Source organism: Microtus pennsylvanicus, chromosome 20, assembly GCF_037038515.1.
Source record: "Microtus pennsylvanicus isolate mMicPen1 chromosome 20, mMicPen1.hap1, whole genome shotgun sequence".
Classification (NCBI taxonomy): domain Eukaryota; kingdom Metazoa; phylum Chordata; class Mammalia; order Rodentia; family Cricetidae; genus Microtus; species Microtus pennsylvanicus.
This window is the reverse complement of record NC_134598.1, coordinates 11,414,021-11,440,581: the sequence shown is the minus strand read 5'-3', so window position 1 is coordinate 11,440,581 and position 26,561 is coordinate 11,414,021. Positions and strand designations below refer to the sequence as shown.

The window sequence follows — 26,561 nt, the reverse complement described above, 5'->3', positions numbered from 1 at the left end:
TCATGACTTCTGCAGCATCTGCAGCCAGACTTGGGGCACTTCTTGATTACCAGAAGACAGCCTGAGCAACACTTGTCGAGTGACAGTGTGCTGTATGTGGGATTGCCGCATAAAGCGGCAGAGAATCCAAAACCAGATAACCCCAATAGCAATATCAGTCCAAGTGAGCATTCCAGACAATTGCTGGACCCAGCCCCCAAGCTGGTCCATGACATTCTACTGACTGGATCCAGACACAGCAGGGATCCATGTACTATTTTTTTTTTTTTTTGGATTTTTCAGGACAGGGTTTCTCCGTAGCTTTTGGTTCCTGTCCTGGAACTAGCTCTTGTAGATCAGGCTGGCCTTGAACTCACAGAGATCCGTCTGCCTCTGCCTCCCGAGTGCTGGGATTAAAGGCGTGTGCCACCAACGCCCGGCTCCATACACTATTAATACTAACAATATGATGAGCTGTCTGCAGGGTGAAATTCAAAAAGGAGGAATTCTAAGGGCCTGCAGATTTTTTTCCCAGCCCCTGTTCTGTTCTCCATCCCAGTTGCTGCATAATTTGGGACGCTGGTGGTGGTGGTGTGGGCTGAGTGGTCAAGACAGCTCCCATCTCACTCAGGAATCTCTTCCCCAGAGATTAACAGGAAGTCCTGGGAGGACATATGGCTGAAAGTAACCCTCATGGCTTTCGTTGTCCTGCCATTTTAATATTTTTGCATTCTTCTTGGGACTTTCTTGACCTATTCCTTGTAGGGTGGTAGTACTGCTTTCTAATGGCCACTTCTTAGGCCGGAATTCTAAGGACAGGACGGAGACATCAGCCCCAGAGTCTAAAATCCCATTAAATGACTTCCCATCAATGGTCAACTCCAATCGTGGGCTTTCTTTCATATGAGCTACCCAAAAGGCTGCAGTGCCAGATGACACAAATCCCTTAGCACCCTGACTGGACCTGGCCACGGGGTTGGAGGTGTTAACTTAGGATACCAAGACTAATTGGGCAATATGATCCCCTTGAGGAATTACTGTAACTCCTTGAGTAACTGGTGTCATAATTTTTATTTCTCCTTGATAATCTGCATCAACAACCTCAGGAAGAATTTGAATTTCCCTCAAGATGGTACTGCTTCTTCCCAAGATAAGCCCCAAGGTCCCTCTAGGGAGCAGCCCGAAAACGTTAGTGGGTAAAGCTTGAACCCCTATTTGTGCTGTCAAGACTGCTCAGGTGGAGGTACTGAGGTCCAGTCCTGCATTTCCTGCAGGCAAGGTCTGCAACGTAAAAGGATTTCCCCGTTGAACAAACTGGATACTGCCACTGCAGGTGTGGGACCCACTGACTCCTGGTGTCATTGCTTCATATACTAAGGTTCTGGGGCCCTGGAGCGGGGCCCTCCACCAGTTTCCCTGTTGTTGGCCTTGGACGGGCAGAGGCCTTTCATCTATATCTGTCTTAGATCTGCAATCATTTGCACAATGGACCCCCTTTTTACATTGTGGGAATTTTCCTGGTCTGGCAGTAGTTCCCCTAGTGAGTTGGGGACATTCCTTTTTAAAATGTCCAGGGGCACCACAGTTAAAGTAGATTTTATCCCCAGTTGTCCGGGATCCTCACCCAGACTTGATGGCAGCTGTAATCACCTGGCCCTAAATGAAGTGCCTGTCGATATCCCTGCAGATCCAGATGTATTCATTAAGCTTTTTGCTTTATGTGGCCGCAAGGCTTTCTTACAGTATTTATTTGCATTCTCAAATGCCAACTGCTTAACTATGGGCACAGCTGTGGTCACATCACCAAACAACCTCCCTGCCAACTACAATATCCTAACCACATAGTCCTGTTATGGTTCTGAAGTAGGTTGACCACACTTTAGTAGATGACTTATGAATATATGGGCATCACAAATTAGACACCTTGGATTATTATAAAAAGGAGTAACAAAGTTACAGTTAAGGAGGGATAGATATGATGGGGGAGAAATCAGGAGGAGTGGAAGTGAACACAATCAAAATACAATATAATCATGTATAAAGATCAAAGAATTAATAAAATATATTAACAAGAAATTGACTGAGAAATGCTATAATAAAATCCCATATTTTTAATCCTTTAAAAAGTGGAAAGTTCATCAACATGTTCATTCATCAATGCCCTCCCCTCATGGTTCAAGGATCTAGGTGGAAGAGAAAACAATGTCTTCTAGATGCACCAGGACTGACAGAGGCTGTGGCAGCACAGACAGTCCCTGTACAGGCTCAAGCCAGATCAGGACCTAGCAGTAAGAGGGGAGAGTAGACTTGGGTTCCTTCCAGAACCAAGAAGCTATCTGCATCTCACATCCACTTACAAGATAGACTTAGTTTTCTCCAATGGAGTCCTACAATGTATTTTAAGTACACCTCAGGCATGCCCCATGCACAGGAGTTACTGTATAAAACAAGAACAAACTCAGTATTATTTCTGTAAACTTTTTGTCTCATTTTGCGCTGTGCATTTTTTCTTATTGGTAAGAAAGAAAAAGAAAGAACATAAAATTGGAGGTTGGGAGATTTGGGGAGATATTGGAGAAATATGATCAAAATACATTATATGATAAAAATTTAGTTAAAACATTTAAAAATATGTTATATGAATATTTTCAATAAAAAAGAAAGATGGTCTTCATAAAACAGCAAACAACCCAAAACCCATCCCACTATGCTTTTTAAAGGCATAGGATTCATTTCCCATAGGATTCATACATCGCTGTCCTCACTCAACAGGCCAGGGAATGATGTTTTCTCTTGCCGGTCACAGGGCTCTTCAGCCACTGAGCTGCCAGCTGTCATCACATCCTAAAATCTTCTGCAGATGCTGCTCTGAGCGTCATTTCTGCCCTATGGTCTACTCTCCTCTTCTGGCACACCTAATCATATGTATATCATAACTTCCCTTAGCTCCACACAGAACAGAACAAACACTATTTCATTTTTGGTTTCTTCAGTTCAGTATTCTTATATATCTAAAAATTATTTTGTGTCACATCAATCATCATGGACTTGTTATCTCATCAACTCTTTCAATCATTTCATATTTCCATACTGCTTCAAAGCCAATAAAACATATACTACATAAAAAGTGAGTATTTTCTTTATTTTCAGGGTAGAATTAAATTTTAGAGATTGCCTAAAGTGTTACTTCCTCATCAGAAATTTTTTTTTTACAATGCTGTAGTTTTCTCCATCAGTTAGTGATGTCAGCATCTGTGAAACGCTCTCTGGCATCAACTGTAACAAACTTAATCTTCCATCAGTTTCGACTCATTTAAATAATAGATTTCTTAATAAAAATATTTTCTGTTCTGATTTTCTGCAATTTGTTCTTACATGTAACTTCAGAGTGAATTTTCTGCAGAGTCTAGATTATATGGTAACTGAATTTCAGATTGTTTTCTTGAGAGATTTTATCTACTTATTTATATTCTGTTAGTTTCTGAACATTTAGTTAGGCCTTGTTTTCTAGACAGGGTGTTAGTAGATAGATATCAATGAGCTGCTGTTCATTTGTTTTGTTTTGATTTTTTCCTTTTTTTTTGAGTCTGTAAGAATAAAATCAGATGAACTCCTACAGAAGACATATTTTTTGTCAGGTTATGCTAACATTGTCACAGGCAGATATAATAGCTATCCCCTTCTCACACATTATAAAATGATATTTACGGAGCCCTCCATGCTCAGATGTTTTAAGAAGTTTAACACATTTTGAAGAAAATTGAAATTTTACTATAGGTCTTAGACTCCATTTAATATCAGCATTACAAGATTCCCTGTAGGAATCTTTATTAACTTGGTTATTTTGTTTATAGACTTAATGATGAAAATAGTCAATTAGTGTACTTTCTGCAAAAATCCCCAAGGTTTTATATCAGGTCTGAGTGAAAACATAATTCTTTATTAAAGAACATGACAGCTTCCAGTGGTATGGAAACAAAGTTACACTTATTGAAGATGGGATGAGGCAGTGGCTATAATTCCTCAGTCACAACAAAACAGGAGCACACTACTGTTTGGGAAGACATTAATTATTCCCCTTGTAGGGGAGAGGAAACAATGGATTAAAGAAAGAATGTATCATAATGAATTCTGATTAAAGAGTGAGAAATATAATTACTTTTAAAATGAGCTGAATTTTATTCTGAACATGTTCTCCATTGAAACTGATAAGTATGGGTTAGCAAAAATACTCATTTTGGAAGAATTATTCATATTGGATGTTTACACAACAATAAAATTCCACAGTGTACCTATAAACAAAACCTCTGTTGAACTCAAGGAAAGTAAGTATTTTTGGTGTTTGTCATTCTGTATCTGAAGAGGTTGTATTATGGATAGTTCTGTCTTCCACATAGATTATTCCATCTAAATCCATCACTAGAGAAATTCAGAGCACATCCTTGTAACTCACGGTTAAGCTTTCTCTATATGAAAACTGGTCACTCTTGTTTATTAGAAAAGCTTTGTGCATAGAAACTCACAGTGACTTTTATTCAAATTTTAAAAATTAGGTCATATAATAGCTAACGTTGGAGGAAGTACTGGATGCAAATTACTTCTTAAACAAAGCACTCAAGTTGAACTGGGAAACAATTGAGGAGAAATGTTTTAAATTTAATATCAAATGCTTATTTTTTTAATTGAAGTAAGTTTAAATCTAAAATTTATAAAATTGTTTTTCTAACCGAACTAGGTCTATTTAGTAGTACCAAAGAACTCTGAAATTCACGGATACCACTAACAAATAATTATTTTGAATTATTTATTTCAAGTTTAATTTTCATTAATTTTGCCCCTTAATATATATATTCTGGATGTGGTGATGCATGCCTGAAAGTCCAGCACTCAGGAGGCAGAGGAACCTCTGTAAGTATTAGATCACCTTGGATTATACAGGGTAACTTTAACTAACTCCTGAACTAAAACTTAAGATACTAAACATTCTCACGTCAAACATATGCCAAAATTATCAAAGAGAACATCCATGTGGACTTTAGAAAATCCAGATGATACCAATGTTCAACTCCACTGACAAGTACCCAAAGTAACCAAACATTTATCTCACTTTCTATGTTTCCTAAATACTTTTATAATTAGACTTTTGGATTTTTTCTGATAATATTTTACTTGGTCTAATTCTAAGGGATAAAATAATATTAATCCTGTTTTCTGTGTAGTCACAATTAAAGATGTATGTTTTTGTTTGTTTGTTTGTTGTGTTTTTTTTAAGACCACCTTGTATAGTGAGTTCTTGGCTAGCTTGGGATACATGCCCAGTCTCAAAGCTCAAATTTCTCCCCTCAAGGCTCATGCAGAAAAGGAGACTGAAGGAGTCTAAGAGTCAGATGGGATGGATGTTCCCAATAAATCAGTTTTCTTCCCAGATATATAGTACTGACTAACTCAATGAGACTGTGGGCAACAAGCACAAGACTTTCACTGGATCAGGGAGGGGGAAAGACCAGCTCTGACAGGAAAGGTGAACAAGTGATCTCATTCCTGAAACCATTTGCAGCTGATACCAACTGACAAAGTGAAAGTCAGTTCTCTATAATAGAGTCTCTTGGATATATCAACCACACTCCAGCACAGGCCTCATGCCCAAGAGTAGTTGGTAAATAAGAAACAAACTTTATGGCTTTTTGGAGAGCTTTTTGTTTCATTTTGTTTTGATTTGTTACATTTTTTATCTCGTTTGTTTTGTTTGTTTGTTTTGATTTTATTTTTCTGTGAAGTTTTTTTTTTTTAGAGAGAGAGACAGAAAAAGAGCATAAAGTTGGGTGGATAGAGAGGATTTGGGGGAACTAGGGGAGGAGAAACATGATCAAAATATATTATAATAATAACATACAAAAATGCTTTGCTTGAGAAAACAAAGAAGGATGTTTCAATAAAATGTCTTTTACTCAAACTTGTCTAAAATATTACTTGGGAATCTGTAGGAGTGGGAGTTTTATTTTCAAAATCTGGGGGGAGAGAAGAAATGTGTAGATACCACAAAAAATAATATAGGATTTTTTCCAACTACAAAAAATAGCTGAAAAGAATCAGAAAGGAGTGTCTTGAAAGTGGGACTGGGTAAGTTGTTATGCTTGTAGTTCTAACCAATGAATAAATGTGGAGACATAGAAGACAGGAAACTGCTTCTCATTGCCTTGCTGGATTCTTCGTATCACCTTTAAATCTTTTCAGATGAGATCAATTCACATTTATTACTTTTCTCCAGGCTGGAAGCATTTAGAAGACACTTAGACATGAAAAATCACACACTTGTGACAACATTCATCCTTCTAGGATTGACAGACGACCCAGAGTGGCAAATTGTAGCCTTCCTTTTCCTATTGATAATGTATCTGCTCAGCATCGCTGGAAATCTTATCATCATCCTTCTGACCTTGCTGGATTCCCACCTCAAAACACCCATGTATTTCTTCCTTCAGAAGTTTTCCTTTTTAGAAATCTCACTGACATCTACCTGCATCCCTAGATACCTGGTCAGCATAGTCACCACGGATAAAACTATTTCCATCAAGGCTTGCCTCACACAATTATTTGCTGCCTTTTTCTTCGGAATAGCACAGTTTTTCTTGCTGGCTGTCATGTCCTATGACCGCTATGTGGCCATTTGTAAACCCCTTCATTATACAACCATCATGAGCACCAGAGTCTGTTCTTTGCTGTTTGGCACTTGCTGTTTAATTGCTTTGTTGGCGATCTGCCCTGGAGTCATCGTAAGTCTGGATTTAGAATTCTGTGATACTCTTATTGAACACTTTTTCTGTGACTACTCTCCCATCTTGAAACTTTCTTGCAGTGATACAAGGTTCATGCAACTGATCAATTTCATTTTTGCTATCATTATTCTCCTTTTTACCTTGGCACTAGTAATGTTCTCTTATGGGAAAATCATAAGTACAATTCTGAGGTTCCCCTCTGCCCAGCAGAAGAAGAAGGCCTTCTCTACCTGTTCCTCCCACATGATTGTTGTCTCCATCTCTTATGGCAGCTGCATTTTTATGTATATCAAACCTTCTGCGGAAGAGAGAGTAGCTTTAAACAAGGGGGTTGCCATACTCACTATTTCACTTGCCCCAGTACTAAATCCTTTCATATATACCTTAAGAAACAAACAAGTCAAAGAAGCCCTGAAGGATGTCATTAAAAAATTTACCTCAGCTACTTCAAAACAGTAACTTTGGCTTGACCTAAGTGGCCAGTAAGATGACTGAAAATTATAGGCCATATCAGCTGTTTTGACATATCTCTCTGGCTTTTGTATTGTGGTAGTTACTGATGGTTACTTTTTCTAGATTTTTATGTTTTTATTGGTGATATCTGCATTCATGTTTTTTACTATATGTTCCTGGAATCACTTCATTCTTTTAATTTAATGCTATGAATCATTTGATTGATTACCAAAATATTCCACTATGAATTCTTTATGTAAACATCATGTGTATATGATTTTCTAGCAAATATATACTTAAACAATATATTATTTAAGAACTGTTTTAATAATAACTTATTGTAATCTATAAATCTCTAGGAACACTTTCTTCTGCTGCAGTTTATTAAAATATATTGTATTTTTGGCAACAAATTCCTATTTTTTATTCTATGTGCCTTTTAGTCATATATCTTGAACCCATACATTTCTCCATCCCTTTCTATCTACCCTCTGTTCCTACCTGCCCCCCCAAAAGTAAAACAAGTCTTAACTTTGGGTCTGGGCCTGTGTAACTGTAGGGTTGACCTGCCCGCCAGGTTACTCCTTTCCTCACCACTAGGGTGAGCTCTCCAGCATTACCCTGACTAATTCACCTCTTACCACAGTGAGCCAGGGGTGGGGGTGAGTTCTCCTGCTTTCTGGCCCTCAGGGTTGCCTTCCATGCTTACAGCATTAGGGCCAGCTCTCTTGTGTTGCCCAGATGACTTACAAGAGCCACTCTCCCAGGTGCTACAGCTTGTAAGGGGTAGGGACAGCAGCCTTCTGGTTTTGTTTTTTGTTTGCTTGTTTTTTGCTTTTTTTAAAATTTATTTTGAGGCAGACAGGGTTTCTCTGTTTAGCCTTGTCTGTCCTAGGACTCACTGCCTCCCAAGTGCTGGGTTTAAAGTCCTACTCCTAGAACCCCAGAGCCAGCTCCTCCACCTGTCTCAGGTTTTGATGGGGGGTAGGGAGAAGGGTATCTCTCCTCATCCCATGCTACCACATGTCTGGTGAGCAATGGAAACAGCTCTCCTTTGCTCATAACACCAGAGCTGCGTCACCCTCAAGTCGGACTACCAGGTAGCTCTGTTCTGCTGCCTAGGCGAGAGGCAGGAACCATTTCCTGAGTGTTGCAGCTGGTAAGGGTGAGGGTCAACCCTTCTGTCTATCGTAGACCGTCTGAGTTGTCTCTGCTTTTCTTAATAGTGACTGAGAGTAATTTTACATCTGTATTCGTTCTTTCTTTTTTATAGACCATCTACAACATTTTCACTGTTTATTTTCCGTTTATCTCAAGAAAATATTTAAAAATCTATATTGGCAAAGCAGTCTATTATTTACAGTCATCCTTACTGCATTTCCTTGTGACATCTTTCATGTCTCTCCTTTGAAAAACTTCCAGCTTTCTGAAATAAAGAAACCAAAAAAAACATAAAAGCATCAACATGCCCATGCCCAACATCAGTTCCCAGCCCTTTGTAGTGTCTGTTCTGTCAGATTCCAATCAATCACCAGCACTATTTTGCTGTGGGAGCACATTCTGCCCCTTCAGCCAGTAGCCTTTAAGATACTCTAAGATTGCTTCCAGCTCCCACTTCTGGCTGCTAGACTCTGTTCCTGTTCACGCAGAGGACTGTTGTCTAGGAAAGTGATCTGTAAGTTTTCCCTTAAATAAATAACCCTTTTATTATTCATAATTCTGAACTGGCGTGGGATTATTTTGTGACTTCCATCATCATCTGGTACCCAACTGTTTGGTTTTAGAAGTTCTCAGCTCTGCTGCACGCCCCCTAGCTCAGAGCATGCCCGGCTTGGCATGAGTCCTCCCTCAGTCCACTTCAGCCATGGCCTATGCGTGGAGTCAGCAGTTCATATAGAATTCTCGCACAGCCGCAGTTCTTTATAATTTCTCTTTACATGCCTCGGAGTGGCTTCAAGTCTCCACATACCCTACCATTTGCTTCCTGCCAGTGCGCACCGTGGAAATTCAGGCGAGACACAGGCTTCTCCGGTCTGAGTCAGCTGTTCTGAGGCTTTCTAACAATTTGTTTGCATTTGCCTATTCCACTGCTCTAGAGACATCCGCAGAGCACACAGTCTGTGGTTTATCTTTTAGATTCAGACCAGCCACGTGACTGCAAGTGTGGCATTAGGCCCAGCTGGGTTTGTTTTGTAGGGAAAATCCTCACTGTCTACGACCTTGTCTGAGGCACCCCAGGAAGTACAGGACTGGACCTCTGTACCTCTGCCTGGGCAGTAATGACCCCACAAATGTGAGCTCTGAGAAGAGGCCACCTCAACCATAACAGTCTATACTTTTTAATGGAGTCCAAATTACCTAGCTTACTACGGCATCTTAATTAACATTTGATGGGTGAATAGTATTTGGGTGACATTAAGGAGTAGTATACCAAACTGAGAAACAATGTGTAGGAAAAAAGCCTGGAGTTGAAGAAAATAACTTAAATATTTTAAAACTAAAGTTAATATACATAAATATCACATACACTGTAAGGAAGAGGAGGGGGTGAAATGAATATCTTCCAGACATGAAATTTAACATCTGATTTCCATTCCACAACAATTGCTTTGATAGGAAGGAAGCCAGCTTCAAGGTAGCAAGCTTGTTCTTAACATGTGAGATACGGGGAAGCGGTGGAAAGAAAGAGTAGCTCGTACTAACAGAATCAACTAGAGTTTTAGTTGATATATTTGGTCTTGGTTTTTGGGTGTGTGAAAAATGATGGGGAAGGAACCTCCTGGTCTGAACAATTGATTGGGAAGAGCCACTCTCTCAAGGACTCATAGGTTTGAAAGAAATTCTGATGTTCTTTTTGGAGCTTCATTGTAGGTCAATTATTTCTGTGTATCCCAATCATATGTATCTTTTCCAATCTAGAACATGCATTTATTTCTCTTGATAGTCTTGCCTTTAGCTCAGCAATTAATGGTCAGCTGAGAAGGAAATAACAAGTCTTTCTCCTTAGTACCCGTGTGACCATTGGCTTTCAGAATCTTTTTGACACAGCAGTTATAGCTGCTGGTCAATCAAGGCCTGGGTTTTTGTGCCAGCCATTACTGAAGAAGTTGTTCAGCTTATCTCTGCTCTGCGTTGTCACCAAAGGCCAGATTACCATCAGATGTAATGATGCTCTGGAACTGTTAGCTGAATGATCCCCTTGTTAGAATTCTAATAGCAGCTCAGTATTGCAGACTGAAATGTTATCTCATTCCTTCCTAGGCAACATCACCTCTTCTTGTGTGATTTTGACTTCCCTTCTCTTCACACTAAAACACAAAACACCAAGCACTCATGTTAGCGTGGAAAATCAATTATCCAAACAGATCATTATTCTTCTGATTATGATTCAGAGCTAATGTGGGCACCCTGCTCAAATGTCAATCCCTTATTTGGTGTTTTTTACCCCAGAAACCATGGATAACTAACAAAGATACTCTGAAGTTAATCTACATAGTGCAAACCGATGAATACAGTGCTATTCACTTATGAAGTGAATGAGGCAATGAAGATTTTAAAAAAAATCCTCAGTTCACATTCTTCTCTCCATAAACCTGAGGATCAGTAATGTTTGCTTTCACTTTGGAGTTCTAAACAAGCACTTTTTTGTTCCAGTAGAAGCATCTCTGCAGTGAAGGTGATGAGATCCAACAGAAAAGAAAACTATCTATGATAGGGGTTTTGTATTTACTCACTAACCAAAATTAGTTAGATAACACTTTTCCAGTTATCTATGTGAATGGTTGTGATAACTTATTACTCTTTATAAATGTATGCACAGCATATTTCCATAAACAATCTCATGGAAAATTTGGTAATTAATCTTTCCAAAACCCAGCTATACCACTCTTAGGCATATACCTAAAGGATACTCAATCATACCACAGGGACATGTGCTCAACTGTGTTCAGAGCAGCATTATTCATAATAGCCAGAACATGAAGCAACCTAGATGCCCCTCAACTGAAGAATGGATAAAGAAAATGTGATACATATATACAAAGGAACATTATCTAGCTGTTCAGCTGGTGTGTTCACATGGAATGTCTGATGATATTGGAGGCTGGGATACTGGGATGAGTTGGGATAGGAAGTTTGGAGGAGAAGATCTTTGCGATCTGTTGGGGATGGGGTCAGAGAGGAAAGGGAGACCTCGGCAGTTTTCCTACTACTGAGCTGAGAAGATTGGATCTCAGGAGTAGTGAGGGGTGTGGGTTTACTTTCAGTCAACTTGTTGCCTTAGGATGGGTGGCTGTTAGGTTGGCAGGGATACCAGCTGGAGTAGGGTCTAGGGAAAGTAACAAGTGGGGGTACAAAGGTTAGAAATGGAAGATCTGTGAGATCCACAGGGGATAGGAGCAGGCAGACAGGGAAGGCTTCCGATGGTGTTCTGCTGAAGCTATGGGGCTGAGACTGGAGACTTGGATCTGGGAACACAGAGAGAAAAGTCTGCAGGCAAACTACGTGGTTGGAGTTCTTATATTAAAATCCATTGCAAGACATGAAAATAAACTGAATCCTAATTTCCTGCCGAGGTGGGTCATAAAAGGGGCAACAGAATGTGGAATGTGCCCCATTCAAAATTTTTCAATCTTTTTCACCAGAAAAAAATTTCATAAGCTTATCTCTTCTGAGAATGGACCCTCCATTGGGGAACTTATTATTTTTTTATTATGAATTGTTTCTTAGCTAGAAGGTGTTCTATTTATTTATTTTTTTTTTTGCTATAATGACACACTGGAAAGGCAGAGGCTTTCAGGCACCGAAGTTCATTCTTCATACTTTTACCCCATTCAAAGTAAATGTTTCTTTCCTGTGTGTTGGTTGCTTAGGGAATGAAACTGGCAAGGTATTGAGGTAAAGGGAGGGAAGTCGGCTCTGACAAGGGCACAGTGGCCACACTGCTACAGAAGATCAGAACAGATTTATGGACAACCAGGGAAAACTGAAGCGTGTAAACTGGAGAAGACAAAGGGAAGACATACATTGCCAAGTGTGCTGTTAATTTTCTATGAAATTCCAGAAAGGGGAGACTAATGGAGAATTATAAAACGTCCCTGGATGGAGCTGGGTAGTGACAAGCACAGATAGAAGAAAACAACGTGGTGTGGTGTCCTCTGGGTGCTCATAAGTGTAGACTTGTGGCGGGAGGTCCTCCCACTCCTCCAGCCTATCGCCCAATGGGCTGGTATCTCAGCGTCGATAGGCTGGAGGAGTGGGAGGACCTCCCGCAACACAGACTAGTCTAGCACACAGGTTTAAAATGATTTTACAGTAGTGGATTAAAATCCATAATCAAATTTGTGAAAATTGAAATAATCTGAACTGATAAAGATCTTATCTCCTGATCTTAGTTTAGTAGATAGAAATATCGTCAAACCAAGGTATGGATGAAGAATAAATATAATGTCTTTCTTGGGTTAGCATCATATTCAACATCTACAAATCATAAACTAATAAAATCATTAGTACAAAACTCAGAGCTTAATTATTTTAGGCAAAACATCATCACATTAAGCTAACAAAAAGGCATAATGTCAACACATTTCTTCAGGGAAATTTGTACAACAGATTTCCAATTCTTTGGCATATTTTATGCCACTCATCATAGGACTCTTAAATGGTTTCCTTATTCGTTCTTTAGGGTTCACTGGAAGTGATGTTTTCTCCTTTAATTTATATTTCAAATTACCAAATTCTCCATCTGTTGTGGCACTCCCAATTATTTTACATTATAATAATGTAGTTGTGTCTCTCACAATGTAATCCTTGCAATATACCTTAACTTGTTAAATCTAGCAAGTTTCAGCTTAATAAACATTAAGTACACAAAAGTTTATGAGGATTCTCTTATAAACATATAAAATAATATTCTAATTTTGAGAAAAACAAGTTCATCTCTCTTAGTTAGAAGATAAGCTAAAAGAAAAGTGCAGAAATATTCATATAGGCTTAGGAATCAAGTGGCCAAAACACTCAATAAGTGAATTGGCTTAGATCGCAACTAATACATTTGAGAGTAGTTTAGCTTTCAAGAAGATATTATTTATGTCTAAATCTTGTCTCATGGGTTTTAAAATAACACAATCTGTGAAGGACCTGTTTGAAAGCATCCTTCACCTGCTGGTTCCTTAGGGTGTAAATGAATGGGTTTAGCAAAGGGGCCACAGAAGTGTTGAGCACAGCCACACCTTTGTTTAAAGTCACCCTCTCCTTGGCTGATGTTTTCATGTACATGAAGATACAGCTGCCATAAGTGATGGAGACAACAACCATGTGCGAGGAGCAGGTGGAAAAGGCCTTTCTCCGTTGTTGAGCTGACGGGAACTTTAGGATGGTTTTGATGATGAGTGTGTAGGAGAGGATCACTAAGATCAAGGTGATGATGAGGGTCATCACAGCTAATGCAAAAGCCATTAACTCTATTAAACGTGTGTCTGTGCACGACAGCTGCAGGACAGAGGTATCACACAGGAAGTGATCAACAGTTTTGGAAGCACAGAAATCCAGTTTGAGTCCCAAGAGCAAAGGGGGGAAGATGACTAAGAACCCAGTCACCCAGGAGCTGATGACCAACAGGTGACAGACTCGGCTGTTCATGATGATGGGGTAATGCAGTGGTCTGCAGATGGCAACATAGCGGTCATAGGACATGGCTGCCAGGAGATAAAACTCTGTGGCCCCTAGTAGGAAAAAGAAGAATAATTGAGCTGCACAACCACTGTAAAAAAGCGTTTTATCTCCTGAGAGAATGCTTGTCAGGAACCTAGGGATGCACACTGAGGTGAATGCCATTTCTAGGAAGGAGAAATTCCGGAGGAAGAAGTACATTGGAGTCTTGAGGTGGGGATCCAGCAGGGTGAGGAGGATGATCACTAAGTTCCCCATGAGGCTCAAGATGTAATTGAAAAATAGAAACAGGAAAATCAGAATTTGCAGTGGAGGGTCATTGGTCAGTCCCAACAATATAAACACTATTTCCATAGATTGGTTCTTCATTTCTCTTGTTTCTTAGCAAATCTACAAAAATACAAAACTAATATCACATTCAGGAAAAGATTTGTTTCTTTTTACCAATAAAAATTCTGTATCATTGTTTAATAAATCCACAAATATTTTCAGAAATCAATATTCAAGTCCCTGTTTGAACATGTCCTTTACCACATCACCATGTCTGTCAGAGCTCTGAGGTTTGGAACAGAGTTCCGTACATCCTTCTTCCACATTCACAGGTCATCAAATACTTGTGTGCTACATTTGTATCCTTCTGTGACCCTCCATTCAAATTTTTATTCTAAATTCATATTCAAAATTTAATTTTGATAATATCTCAACTTCATTGCCAAGTCAATACTAATTGGTTTAATATTTTAAGGAGATCATTCACATTGGTCACATTAACTATCTTTTTAGAAATGTATATATACTAAAATAGAACATTTCTAAAAAGACAAAATTTCTATTATTATAGAAGAAGTATTTCATGCATTAATGTAAAATAAGTATCTTCTATGGCAAGTGTGATTAGGCTGAAGCGGTAAATGGCACAGTTCTCAAAACTGTGTCACCAGCTGAACACACAAGTAAACACTGATTCTCCTGAATGGCTTCTGATTACAGTCTTCTGTCATAAATCATGCCTGAATGGGAAAGGAGATATACCAGGAAATATAAGAGTGATGTAGTGTGTGTTCTATAGAAAAGAGGTGCTGCAGATAAGTACTCCAACCACCTCTTTAAATTGCACATTTGGACAGCACATGATTTGCATCTGTGGATGAAGATAGTTTTATTTTAAGCATTCTAAGAAGATTTTCATCGCATAAGTATAGTTTTTTAAATTATCTGACTAATTAGAAAACCCATAACACTTGGAATTTTAAATATTATGAAACAGAGCCAAATCACCCAGTAGGAGAATCTAAATTTGGCATTTAAAAACACATATACAAAAACACCTAGAAAATCAGAATGTTTAATTTTCTAGTTAACCGATTTCTGTCACATAGATCTAATCCCAGGGTTTTGCACATGCTAAGCAATTCTAAGCAATTAATGGGCATCAGTGCTCTTGTCTCAACTCATAATTTCTTTTGTGGTTTATGATGTAGTATTTCAGATAGTTAATAGAAACACACAGAGAATAATCTTGATATTGTATTCTAAAGAACTATTGTATCTTTGCTAATATCTCTAACTTTTCACTTTGATGTCATGTCCCTGATGCTTCCTTCACAGCACATCTCATTATTAATTATGTTAATGATGATATAGGCAGCAGAGGTAGTTTGTTGATCTCATTATTAATAAAACTTAAAAATATGTAAAATTTAAGAAAGAAACATAATAAATATAGTGGAAGCAGAGAAATATAAAAATGCCTTTGTGTTGTGGTAAGGGAAATGTGAAGAAAAAGAAAAATGCATGGAAGTCAAGCAACAAATGATACATACATGAAATATCATGCAAAATTAAAAGATCAAATCTATATCTGAAAAGAAGAGATTACATTAAATATTTCATGCTTACAGTTGGTGGTGATACTGTTGCTGAAATGAATTTTGAATATATAAATATCTTATAAAATAATAATATTGAAATATCAGGTCAACTATCAATTAAACAAATAAAATTCTTGGACTCACTAATAGTTGTGTATGTAAAAAAAATCAGTATCTTACATAGTCTATACATGGGACAAATGACTTAAAACATAAAAATATATTCAGGTTTATGTTTATCCCAAAAGGTCCAAGTAAGAGTGATTATTTTCAGAAGTCAACGCTTTGAAAATCCAGTTAATAAAAGTTTTTGAATAAACTTTTAAATCTTCTTACTAAAAGCTGTTACATTTGTTTCTTCTAATAAGATCTGGTTTTCAGGGCTGAGCCTTCTTTAGGTACTCTTTCCTATCCGTCTCTATGTAAAGCCTACTGCCGTGTAGGTATTTTCAAGCAGAGTTATTAAATGTCCATTAAATTTGTTCAAAAAATATTTAGTGAAACATCCAAGGAAAAATCTCTTTCTTGGTTGCTTTTGTTAATACAATTAAATAGTCAAATTAATTTAAAATAAATACTCTACAATCATATTTTCTATTTTGAGGATATTAACAAAAATATTTCCAATATTTCAATCTCTAATTCGTAAATTAATGTTTAAATGCTGAACACATAAGAACATAAAGAGCTAAATCAAATTAGAAGATGAGATGAGATGCCTACGCATTGACAGTGGTGGGGGTCTTTAGACAATATTCTAGACAGATGGACAGAAGTAAATCAAAGAACAGTAATAATTCAACATGTTTTCTTTGAAAATAATACATGGGTTTTCCCCTCATGTACCATATCTTTTAAGTCATAAATTTGTTGGATGAAAAATAAAATATTCCTGTATATGTAGGTCATCTCAGTGATGACACTGAATCAAACATGTAATCCTCCAGTGGAATTCCATCTCACCAAGATACAGATTTATCTGACCACAACAATCACATTACCATGTATTCTTATGGTGAAAAAAATGACCTACAGAATACAATAACACAAGCTAAGAAATGTAATTATGGTCATTAGATGAAATGTTACAGAATAATAAAAAATCAAAGACTTCATTTTAGATTATGATTGTATTGATTACTAATATTTCACCACTATCCACGAGTCAAATGGGAATGATAAAAACACTAACCCTTTGACTGTTCTTCAGCTTTGTCAGTAAGTCACATGTGCGGATTTGAGCAAGCTGTCTGCCCATAGTCCAGTCCATCGTCGTTGTGTACAGAGAGCACTGATGATCCCTCTTCTCCCTAAGCACCTCATTCTACCTCAAAACACATGATTGAACAAATAAATATCTTTTATAGTTATTACTTTTAATCAATTTATCCCATTTTGATATGAAAATAAGCCCCATCATCCTCTTTTCTACAGTTCATTGCAGTTCACTTGTGAGATATTATAAACCTTGCAGAACGTGACATATAGTACTATATAAAAATTTACTGTCTTATGAGACCATAGATGATTTATTTCTTAACGTCCTACAGGAAAATCTCACAAGAATAGAGTCCTCAGGGTAACTGAGATCTAAGAGCATCATTTCCTGAGGGACTGCCAAATTGTATGATACAGAAGTGTTTTTTTGTAAAATCAGACCTTTGTATGTGTGTGCACGTGTATACACTACACTCCCCACAATCATTATTTTTAATATTGCTGCCAGAGTATTGTTAATAGATTGCTACAATTCTTGAATGCTTATCATGAACCCACATTTTGAAATCACTGTTGTATAATTCTGAGTTTATTTCAGTGTGATGTGAAAGATAAAAATATAAGATGAAAAAAGAGAAGTCTGTTTTAGACACATTGGCCTTAAGAGAAATGTGTTAACCTACAAAGATATGGTGTCTTCTCGGTTTATTTGCATAACACTATATCTTGTGAAACACAGCACAAGAGTTTAAGAAGATACTTCAAATTTATTTACAGCTCTACCATGTAGTCCTTCTTTGTGAACATGTATTATAGATCATTTAATCTCTTCTACAAGATAACTAATGGCTTTTGCTTAATTTAACAATTATGGCAATGAATAAAATTATGGAGACTTCTTTTTATAAGTGTAATTGTCATAATGTTGAATGTTATAATTTTAGATCTTTAGAATAAGTTCCTTAAGTTGGGATTGCTCATTCAAAATAAACACTATATTTATTTGTTCAGTATATCAAATAAGCTTTCTCCATGCATTTGGTCAGTTCCCAAGAACAATGCATTATTTGCATTTCTTAACATCCAAAAAGGCAGTGTGGGCTTTTATCATTTAAAAACATTTCTTTTGCAGTGACAATTGAGAATCATTTTATCTTTAAAATGATTCTTGAATTTTTGAGATTATAATTACATAATTTCAGCCTTTTCTTTCCTTTGAATAAAGCCTCTCATATACCTATTATTGATCCTTTCAAATTTATGGTCTCTTTTTTCATTAATTTTTACAAGCACATTATTATAGGAATATACATATATGTTTCCTAGTACAACATGCTCAGTTTGTAAAATGTTACTGATATATATGTTTTCAAGGCTGAGCATTTACTTGGTAGTATATAGCTAATTGTGTTTCTCTTCCCTGGGGAAGACTATTCTGCCTGCTTTCAGCATTTTTAGTTGCTCATAGTTCCTTATCTAGAGTTGAGGCCTCGTGGGCATTCCCCAGTCCACAATAGCATATCTATTATTGTTGTCCTTGTTCAGCTCATGTTTAGGCAATCATGTTGGTGAGATATGAGTATAGCTTTTGACATTGTTAGGAGACAGTCTTACAGGAAACTCCCTGATCCTCTGGCTCTTAAAATCTTTCTGCCCCTGTATCTAGCAATGCCCCCTAAAACTTGGGTGAGCGAGTAGTTCTGTAGATGCATTTATTGGTCTCTATGTCTCTGTATTTTGATTTCTTGTGGTTTTCTGTAGAGTTCTAAGTTTTTTTGCAAATAGAAATCTTCTTAATGAAGGGTGAGGACTACGCTTAGTTCTGCCCAACTATGATGCCCATGAGCCAGAACAGTACACGGCACAATGACCCAAAAGATGCAACAGCTGTATTACTTGCAGTAATCAACAACTCTCAAACTGGACTTCAGACATGCTCAACAAGAAAGAAATCATGTCTGGCACTGGAAAACTGGCCAGTTCTCAGGACTAGTGAAGCCATGGATCCTGGAGGAGAACCTGTGACGACCACTACATTCTAAATATTTGTCATTTTACATTTTATTTCTACAATTATGTGTGGTGTAGCATAAATAATAAAATCCCAGAGACAGATATTGGGGTTCGGGTTCCCTAAAACCAAAAGAGCAAAGAGGCCAACCCACTAGAGAAGTCTTACCTCTACCAAGGCTGGGCGGCCACGGATTAAGCAGACTAAGCAGCTCAGCAGATAAAGCAGACCGAGCTTCTTTCTCCTCTCAATTTATATTCCCTCTGAATATACTGAAATTAAAGGTGTGAGGTACCACCACCTGGATTTGTTTCTTTACCGATCTTGAACAGCCCATGGTGGCCTTAAACTCATAGAGATCCATCTACTTCTCTCTCCCAAATCCTAGGGTTAGAGGTGTGTGTCACCACTGCCTGACCACTAGTAGCTTAGCTTTGCTCTTTTGATATTCAGGCAAACTTTATTTATTAAAATATAAATAAAATATCTCTATAGTGTGGGTTGAACATATTTAAATAGAAAGAAGCCTTATCTTGTGTCTACATGTCTACGTGTTTATAATTACCTCTTGTCTATGCTTCTTATCAGTCTCTCACATATTTTTATACTTCCTTATTTACCAGCAGTGTTAGCTTTCCATCTGTGACTTATTCTATATTTCCTACTTTTGCTACTCATGATGTTGGTCATAATGATACTGCATTGTAATATTTAAAAAGGCTATTTATTTTATATAGTCAAAAGTATCTTGCCTTCCTTCTTAGAATGTGAGTAGTTAGAAATATTTTCCTTATATTTAACTAATGGAGAAATCAACTTGTATTTTCTTTTTTTTGTCTACATGTATATCTACACATCACAGAAGGTGGTATCAGATTCCATTGGACTATAGTTATAGATGCTCATGAGCCACCATGTGGGTTCTGGGAGCTGAACTCAAGACCTCTGGAAGAGAAGCCAGTGCTCTTAGTTACTGAGTCATCATTTTTCCACACCCACATTTTCTAATACTATTTAGTTCCCTACACAAATATTAGTTTCTCAACCTACAGTCAATTATAAAACAAGTAAAATAAGTACAATTTATCTCTTTTACAAATTGGTTACTGTTTTTCCTAATAGTTTTAAATCCACTTCTATCCCTACAATTTCTAAAAGCATCACATGGAGAATTCCATTTGCCCTGGAATCTATTTACAGAATTTTAGTTTTGTTTCCTTTGGTTTGGCTACTCCTGCTCCTTTAACCTGCTGTGTACACTGTGGTCATGATGTGAACCCTGATAAGTATAGGTCTTCCCTTCAGCCTTTCTTTACAATGCTTATAAAAAGAACGAGATATAGCTCTTGAACAACCTTCTAATAACAGGGAGAATCTAAATGCATATCTTTCTTTTTCGAGACAGGGTTTCTCTGTAGCTTTGGAGCCTGTCCTGGAACTAGCTCTTGTAGACCAGGCTGGCCTCAAACTCAAGGAGATCCAACTGCCTCTGCCTCCCAAGTGCTGGGATTAAAGGCGTGTGCCACCACCGCCCGGCTAAATGCATATCTTGTATTAGATCCTAAGAACTTCACTTACATAGAATATTTTTGCAGGTGGAAATTATTTACATGGGTATTTCAAGGATATTCTTTACTGAAGCTATTTCAATATTACTTGTTTATTTAGTGGGTTCATTCTTAATTAGCAATTTTTAAACCCAAGGACAGTTCTGTTAGAATTTCAAAGTAAAACCTCCAGGTTTTTATCATCTGCTCAGAGAGTAATGGAGGAAAAAAGAGAAGACAAAAACATTGCCTTTGAGTTACCAGTCTGGAGGTCTGTCACATGATAAAAGGTATCCACATAGTTGTGGAGAGGGTTTTAGAGAATATGCAAAGAAGCCCAAAGTATCAAGAAGAAAAAAACTTTGGTTCTGGTCAGAATCAGAAAGAGAAATAAGAGAGGTGATAGATGATAGATAGATAGATAGATAGATAGATAGATAGATAGATAGATAGATAGATAGATAGATAGATAGATAGAAGCAAGCTTGGGTCAATTCTCTGAAAGGTGGGCTGTCCGAGCTAAACCTCATGATCTCTCTGCTTGTAGGGAATGAGCTAGGAGTTGAAAATTCTGAACAGAAATAAAAATACAACATCTTGAAGATAATTATTCCAGAGCAGAAAGTGAAAATCTCCTTTCCAGAAGATTAAAGTCCATTGTTACCTTCAAGTTCATTGCTATACAGGCTGTATTAAAGGGAAAATTGCCAGGGTTTGTCTGGGTAAATACTGTTCCCCCAGTATCTTTAATAGCAATGGAATTGAGCAGTAGTTAAGTACAGATTTACTGATTGTACTAACAATTTGCATACAGGGCTAGTAAAACTATAGCTGTGGTAGTAAGACCTGTATTAATAATTGGGATAGTAAGAACTGTGAAAGTTGTGAGCAGTCCTATAGGATCTTTAATAAAATATAGAATTATGCTTTCTCAAAACAAGATTTTCATTGTATTCTCAGTTACCAATAAGAATGTGGGTATATTCGTAGATTTTAAAACTGTAGGCAGTGACTTTTCATTTGATTAGATAGTACAAAAACTGAGGATAAATTGATATAAATGCCTTCTTATGTTGTGGAATTTACATTTATCTTTTTATTCTTTTACTAAGCAAGCTAAATAGATATAGTAATAGCAAATAAAAGAAAATATTGGCTTTACTAGTATTACCAAAACTTAATAAATCTGAAATAAATAAACATCCTATAAATAATATTCTCATCTCATTATTGTCTTTCAGAGAAACAATTAATTTGGGATTATAAATAATTTTTTTAATTTCTTTTTTCTTTCTCTTTACTCCTCTCTCATACAGTATATCTCAACCCCAGTCTCTCCTTCCTCTCCTCCTCCCAGTTTCCACCCCACACATGCCCTCCTCCCCCAGATCTACTGCTCCTCAGTTTCCCTTCAGAAAAGAGCAGGCCTCCAGTGATATCAACAAAACATAGCATAACAAGATGCAATAAGACTAGACATAAACCCTCATTTAAAGTCTGGATAAGGCAACCTACTAGGAAGAAAATGGTCCCATGAACAGGCAAAGACACCCACTACTCCCACTGTTAGAAGTCCAACAAAAACCCAAACCTAAACAAACACAGCATGTATGCTGAGGACCTAGCAAAAGCCCATGCAGGCTCGGTGATTGCCTATGAGCCCTGCCTAGTAGATTTTGTCAGCTGTTTTTCCCTGGTGCCCTCTATCCCTTAGATTTCTACAATCTGCCCTCCCTCTCTTCTGTGTCATTCCCTGAACTCCACCTAATGACTGTGGGTCTCTGCATCTACTCCCATCTGCTGCTGAAGGAAGCCTCTCTGATGAGAATTGGGCTAGGGACCCATCTACACCATCATGGACAAATTTTGGGTATTTGTTATCTCCATGCCTACACTCATGTGTCTACTGACAGTCATTAAGCACATTTTGAGTTTTTTCTTTATATTGGCCAAACTGTATCTTCAATGTCCCAAACAATATTACATTTATTCTTGATGTGGGATTCCCCTCTGTATGCTGTGAATATCACTGGTTATATAGTAGGGCAGAACAGAGGTATTCATGGAAAACTAAACTGAATGCTGGGAGAGAGAAGGCAGAGTTGGGAGACGCCATGTAGCCGCCAGAGGAGAAAGATGCGAGCTGCCAGCTGGAACCTTGCCAGCAGGCCACAAGCCTTGTGCTAAAAAATAAAATAATAGAAATGGGTTAATTTAATATGTAAGAGCTTGCTAGGAATATGATAGCGTGATTGGCCAAACAATGATTTAATCAATACAGTGTCTGATGAAGATAAATATAAAAGTCCCTAATAAAATTCTGAAAAAAATGCATTTTATAAAACATTTAAAAGATCAAATGCTGTGTGGTATTGGTTTCATTCTACAAAGGAAAAGGGGCTTTTACATATACAAAATATCACATGAGTTAAATCAAAAATTAAAATCACAGGGTTGTCTCAATAGACCAAGAAAATTCCCTTTAACAAAATTTTACATCCCCTATGATAAAATATCTGAAAAATATAAGAATAGAAGGCTACAAAGATATATGTGATAGACCAAGAGTCAATATTACACTAAACAGACTAATACTGAAATGTTTCTCTGAAACTAGGAACAAGACACTGTTGCTCACTATCTTCACGTCCAACATTATGATTGGCTTCTTAGAGCACTAAGTCAAGAGAAAGGAATAAATGCCTACAAATAGAAAAAGCACTAAAATTACTTCCAGCTACTAATTATTATATTTTATATATGATGAGAAAATCTAGTAAAATCTAGCAAAAGACATCAATCTATAAAATATGCAGCTTTCCAAATAGTACAATATGATTGTAAAGCAAGTGCATTTTAATAGATTTTTTAAAAAGCACCTAGAAAAATACTAACCATGAAGATAAATATGTATAATAAAATATACACTGGAGAGCAGTAATATAAGATATTTAAAAATGCATGCAGCAGTTTCTAATACTATACACATGTTTTTAAATTTCATAAGATTCCATCTGTATACTTTTGCCTTATTTCCTATGTAACATATTCAGAAAGTCCTTACCTATGCTTGTACTTTGAAATGTGTTTTCTATGTTACTCTTGTTTCAGTGGTTCAATGTGATGATTTTGTCCTTCTTTTCTTTTTTTCTCTTGGTCTTGAAGAGTCAAGGAATAAAAATAATACTATAGGAATACAGGTTCCAGAAATAAGAATGTAGAAAGAAAGAAATATAAAGTTGTAAACCTAGGAGAATGAGACCAAACTGCCAGCAGCTTTCTCAGCAATTTAAGGATTAACTATTAAGAGTGGATTGCTTGGTTTTACAACCTGCAGCTCTGTCTACACAGCTGAAGCAGCTCTCTGCAAACAGAGTCAGCCTTAGATACTCCCAGCCATTCATGACCAACAACAGATGCGAGTTGAGTTAACCTTTAAATTATGGCGTGTACTGACTTCTTGGTTGTGCATCATCCCATATCCTTTCCTGCTATGCAAAACTGGCAGTATCAGAGTAGTGCAGAGCTTTGGTAAACACCATCAACAAGTGCCAGGAAGAGACACTGAACTAAGTACAAACACTAGTTTAACTGAAAAGCCCTGCTAATGGAAAAGCAATTTGTATCTGAGTTTTGCCTCGAGATTGTAAAAATTCTTTTGTTCATGCCTAATGCTTGCTGGTTCTTACTTTGAAAAGAGGAGTTCAGAAACCTTTTGCCACAGCTACAGAAGTCAGATCACTGACTGTGGTCACAGCTATGACTAATAAGTTTTGTGGGTCCCATGGAGATTTCTTTTTCTTTTTCCTGGAATAGCATTTGCTTCTGATTTACAACATTTGGTGGACCGTGCTCCATCTTTGCAAGACCTCATGGACCCAACAGTCTAACATAAAATTGTATATAAATGTGAAATAAAATCATCTTTCTAAAGTTAATAAATGCTGGTAAGGATGCAGGGTGAAAGGAACCCTGACATATTGCTGGTATGAAGGTAAATTAGTACACTCACTATGTAATATAGAAAGGCGTCATTTTAGTCGGAGGATATTCATTTGTTCCTGGCTGCTCTGACTTGAAATAATCACACAGAAACTATATTATTTGCAATACCATTTTGCCAATAGCTTAAGCATATTGCTAGATAGCTCTTATATCCTAAACGAATCCATCTCCATTAATCTGTGCATCACCACGAGGTCGTGGCCTACTTGCAATATTTCTGTGGGCTCCAGCGGAGGCGTCTTTCCCCTGGCAGAGGCTACATGACTTCTCACTGACTCTGCCTACTCTCTCCTACTCTCTCTGTTTGGAACTCCTGCCTTGCCCTATTCTGCTAATCCACCGGCCAAAATACCTTTATTCATTAACCAATAAAAGCAAAACATAGACAGAAGGACTTCCCACCCCACATCACAAAATAACTATAAATTTAATCAAACTGTTTACTATATAAACCACTCCAAAATGTACATCCACCGGTGTCAGTTACCTACAAGATATGAATGAATAGCTGCGGCGAGCTCCCTGACCAGCAGGAAGGAACAGCCACCAGACGAGGATTCTTCTCAAATCACGCTTTATTGGAGCCTCTTGGTTGTAGGGAGAGCAGAAAGCAAGGGGCAAGGGGCTCTGAACTATAGCTGCTTATATAGGGAGTCTGCCTAGCAACTTTTGATACTTTGTTCTGGAGACCCACCGGAAGGAAAGAAAGCAGGGGAACATCCTTGTCAATTACAGACCAGGATGTTCAGGGGAAGTGTGGGCAGCTAGATCACAACAACTCACCCTGTTTTCCGGTGGAAGAACTGCAACCCTAATATGGAGTTATCTATCAAGCGAGGCTGGGGCCAAATGCCATCTTGTAATGGCAGCTATTCAAATCGGCTCCCAGCAAATAGCCATGTTTATTGTGACACTTTTCACAATATCTATATCACAGAGTCAGCCTAAGTAACTGGCAATGGGGAGATAAATTGAGAAACCACGATAGATAAACATAATTAAGTAATTTTCAGTCACCCAGAAGAAAAAAATCATATTAGTTTCTGGAAAATGGTTAGAACTGGAATTTGGAATATAAAACAATAAGCTAGAATCCAAAGACAAATGTCACATGTTTTTTGTCATATATGGGAAAGTAAAATGTTTATATGAGAGTCCAGACAAGGAGTTACACAATTATTCTGATAAGTACATATAACCTATAAATCTACTTCAATTACATGTATGTTTATGTCTCTGTGTGAGGCTATAAATATAAGTTTAGAGAGTATGGAGACCAGAAGAAGGTATCAGACCTGAGGAGCTGTAGTTACATGTGGTTGTGAGCCCTGCAAAGTGGGTGTTGAGAGTGCAGTTCAAATTCAATGCAAGGGAAGAGCATACTTGTACCTGGTCTTAACTATTAAGAATGGGGCCTGACCTTCAGGCCCTATAAATGCAGCTTGGATAGGTAAATAAAGCCAAAAACCCCACTCAGCTGTTGAGGATATAAGAAACAAGAGTTCTGATACATTGGTGTTGGCAATTGCTTGAATCTCATAGAGAAATTTAGTTTGGACGAACTTATGGTTTTCTCCTTATTCAGAAATTCTACTTTGAGGACTTCAGAATTTGGAATATATTCTGTGTTGTAGGGATTTAGCAGAGTCGCTGTATCCAGGTAGACAGTAGAACAAACAAATGTTCTTAGAAGTGCTTTGATCTTGAAGAATCCTTGTGTAAAATGGTGATTGTTCCCTGTGGTCTGTAGAATTGTTCTGCTGAAGGAATACTGCAGCCATCCCATGACCTTGATCACAAGATGCCTTCGTCATACCTGAGGCTCTTGTATTATTGTGTATTGCAAACAATACATAATAAAGGACAAGAATCACGAAGGTATGTGATGTTCTCCTCCAGTAAGCTATTAAATTAGATTAGGGACCTTGCTGTGAGGAAATACGTTGTGTAACGATCAATAGATATGCTTTTGTATGTTCTGGATTCAGTTCGTCAGAAGAAGCTGGACCTTTCTGCTGCCTCATAGGCCTTA

General features: G+C 37.5%; 2 protein-coding genes across 2 annotated transcripts; one reads left to right on the top strand and one right to left on the bottom strand.

Moving 5' to 3' along the window:
• Nucleotides 1-6,275: 6,275 nt before the first annotated feature.
• On the top strand, nucleotides 6,276-7,214 carry LOC142839029 (olfactory receptor 6C75-like). The gene has a single exon (XM_075954882.1). It carries the CDS (start codon nucleotides 6,276-6,278, stop codon nucleotides 7,212-7,214), a length of 939 nt encoding a protein of 312 aa, XP_075810997.1.
• A 1,347-nt stretch (nucleotides 7,215-8,561) lies between these two features.
• Nucleotides 8,562-14,246, bottom strand: LOC142838619 (olfactory receptor 6C6-like). Its single transcript, XM_075954151.1, has 2 exons — nucleotides 13,355-14,246; nucleotides 8,562-8,605 (listed from the first exon to the last, which is right to left on the bottom strand). The coding sequence occupies exons 1-2, from the start codon at nucleotides 14,244-14,246 to the stop codon at nucleotides 8,562-8,564; spliced, it is 936 nt and encodes a 311-aa protein (XP_075810266.1).
• Nucleotides 14,247-26,561: the final 12,315 nt, after the last annotated feature.